Source organism: Penaeus monodon, chromosome 29 (assembly GCF_015228065.2).
Source record: "Penaeus monodon isolate SGIC_2016 chromosome 29, NSTDA_Pmon_1, whole genome shotgun sequence".
Classification (NCBI taxonomy): domain Eukaryota; kingdom Metazoa; phylum Arthropoda; class Malacostraca; order Decapoda; family Penaeidae; genus Penaeus; species Penaeus monodon.
In genome coordinates, this window is record NC_051414.1 from 18083567 (window position 1) to 18085866 (window position 2300).

At 42.8% G+C, this 2300-nt stretch overlaps 1 protein-coding gene across 1 annotated transcript; it reads left to right on the forward strand.

The window, feature by feature from the left end:
* Positions 1 to 741: 741 nt before the first annotated feature.
* On the forward strand, positions 742 to 1666 carry LOC119591764 (general transcription factor II-I repeat domain-containing protein 2-like). The gene is made up of 3 exons (XM_037940510.1): positions 742 to 1109; positions 1160 to 1357; positions 1459 to 1666. The coding sequence occupies exons 1-3, from the start codon at positions 742 to 744 to the stop codon at positions 1664 to 1666; spliced, it is 774 nt and encodes a 257-aa protein (XP_037796438.1).
* The last annotated feature ends 634 nt before the right edge of the window (positions 1667 to 2300 follow it).

Consider the following 2300-nt stretch of genomic DNA (forward strand, 5'->3'; position numbering starts at 1 on the left):
TTGTTTATACATTGTTTATACTGACAGGTGGCCTGGAGCTAGCTGCCATACGTCTTCTACTTTGAACATTACACGCTTTGGCACCCTCATTGCCCCAAAATGTCTCTGTCAAAAAAGAGAAAAGTGGACACAGAGTGCAGAGTTTTCCAAGAAAAATGGTCATCATCCTATTTATTCACAGAAGTGAATGGGAAACCTGTGTGTTTGGTATGTTCACAGCAGGTTTCAGTGCTGAAAGAATATAACCTTCGACGCCACAATGAGGCTCTTCATGCCGAAAAATACAAAAACTTGCAAGGGCAGCAGAGACTAGAGAAGGTAAATGAACTTTTGACGGCTCTGAAGAAGCAGCAGTCTGTGTTTTCTCATAGCCGAGAAAAAATTGATGCTGTAGTGAAAGCCAGCTACCTTATTGCTAATGAAATTGCACTGGCTTCAAAACCATATAGTGAGGGTGAATTTGTGAAGACATGCATGCTGAAGGCTGCAGAGACTGTGTGCACTGAAAAGCGTCAGGATTTTGCAAATATCAACCTGACAATAAACACAGTTGCAGACAGGATTTCTGATCTTGCGGAGGATTTGGACAGCCAATTGAAGCGCAAAGTAAAGTCATTTATTGCGTTTTCAGTTGCAGTCGCTGAAGGCACGGACATTACAGATGTTGCGTAACTGGCGATATTCATCCGCGGAGTTGATGACACTTTGACCGTCACCGAGGAGTTCGTGGAGTTGGTGCCAATGACGGACACCACAACCGCAGCTGATATTTTCATCGCTCTCGTCGGAACGCTGGACAGGGTTGGAGTGGACTGGTCTCACGATGTCAGCCTGGCTACAGATGGTGCACCTTCATTAAACAGGAGAAAAGCAGGTGTTGGGACAAAATTCAGAGTGAAGGTGCAGGCTACAAATGGAGGACATGATTTTTGGACTTTTCATTGTATTTTGCATCAGGAGGCATTGTGTTGCAAGTTATTGAAGATGAATAATGTCATGGAGGTGGTCGTCCGAACCGTAAATTTCATCCGATCCAGAGGCCTGAATCATCGTCAGTTTGACAGCCTTCTCAGAGAGAACACAACTATGGCCTGCCATACCACACCGAGGTAAGATGGTTAAGTCAAGGTGCTGTGCTGAGGCGCTTCTTTGATTTAAGAGGGGAAATCAAACAGTTCATGGAAAAAAAGGGCAAACCAGTATTAGAATTTAAGTCAACAGAATGGATGCAGGACCTTGCATTTATGGTGGATGTTACAGAACACCTGAATAACTTGAACAACATGCTGCAAGGGCGCAGCAAAGTTGCCACGCAGTACTATGACAGCATATGTGCGTTCAAATTGAAGCTGTCATTGTGGGAGACACAACTTGCGGGTGGTGATGCTGCTCACTTTCCTTGTCTGAAAGATGTGTGCGCGACCCAACATGCCGCAATTTTTTTTGCTCGCCATTCAGCGTGTATGCCTCTGATCTGCCCATCAACTTCCAACTAGAAATAATAGACTTGCAGTGTGACTCAGATTTGAAGGGCAAGTTGGCCGCAGGTGGCTTGGATACGTTTTACCAGCATCTCTTGCCAGGTTACCCCAACTTGACAGCCCTTGCTGAAAAGTGTTGTGCATGTTTGGAACCACATATCTTTGTGAGCAAGTATTCTCTGTAATGAACATCAACAAAACAAAGCTGCGCTCAAGGCTCACGCACAAGCAGTTGAATGACATTCTGAAACTGGCTGCCACTCAGGATGTTAAGCCTAATATTGATGCACTTGTGAAAGCTAAAAGATGCCAGGTTTCAGGAGTAAAATAAACAGTGGGTAATCCCACTTAAAATGCTGCATGAGAGACTTATGCACCCTGATAAAGTTCCGTGAAAAAATGTAAAAATGTCAGTCACTTCAGTTCATAAGTTTGGTTTGTTGAAATTGTTCATGTATTGCACAGCTTTTATAATTCTATCAATAAATAGTGTAGCCTACAAGGCAGGGAGTAACTCAACCCTCCTGAATAGTTTTTCCTCAGTTTGTATGGTGTGGTGAGTTGAAGTGTAACTTCCAATCACTGAGGAATATTTCTTAAAATTGCACCATTTTTTTCCTCAGAATTTTCAACTAATTTGAAGTGTTTTGTAAAGAGCATTATTTGTGATGTGTTCAGAATGTACCAAAGTAAAACAAAGGAAACACATCTGAAGTTGTCATTATTCTTAAGTTATGCCATGATTTTACCGGTCCGGCCTACTTAGGAATAGATTTTCCCCTATGTGGCCCCTGAGCTAAAATAAGTTTGACACTCCTG

Bases quoted from the DNA above. Each gene is read 5' to 3' on its own strand.
- LOC119591764 (XM_037940510.1), top strand. From the start codon at position 742: ATGACGGACACCACAACCGCAGCTGATATTTTCATCGCTCTCGTCGGA. The intron at 1,110-1,159 runs GTAAGATGGTTA...CTTTGATTTAAG, and splicing joins GCCTGCCATACCACACCGAG to AGGGGAAATCAAACAGTTCA. The intron at 1,358-1,458 runs GTGGGAGACACA...CTCGCCATTCAG, and splicing joins TTCAAATTGAAGCTGTCATT to CGTGTATGCCTCTGATCTGC.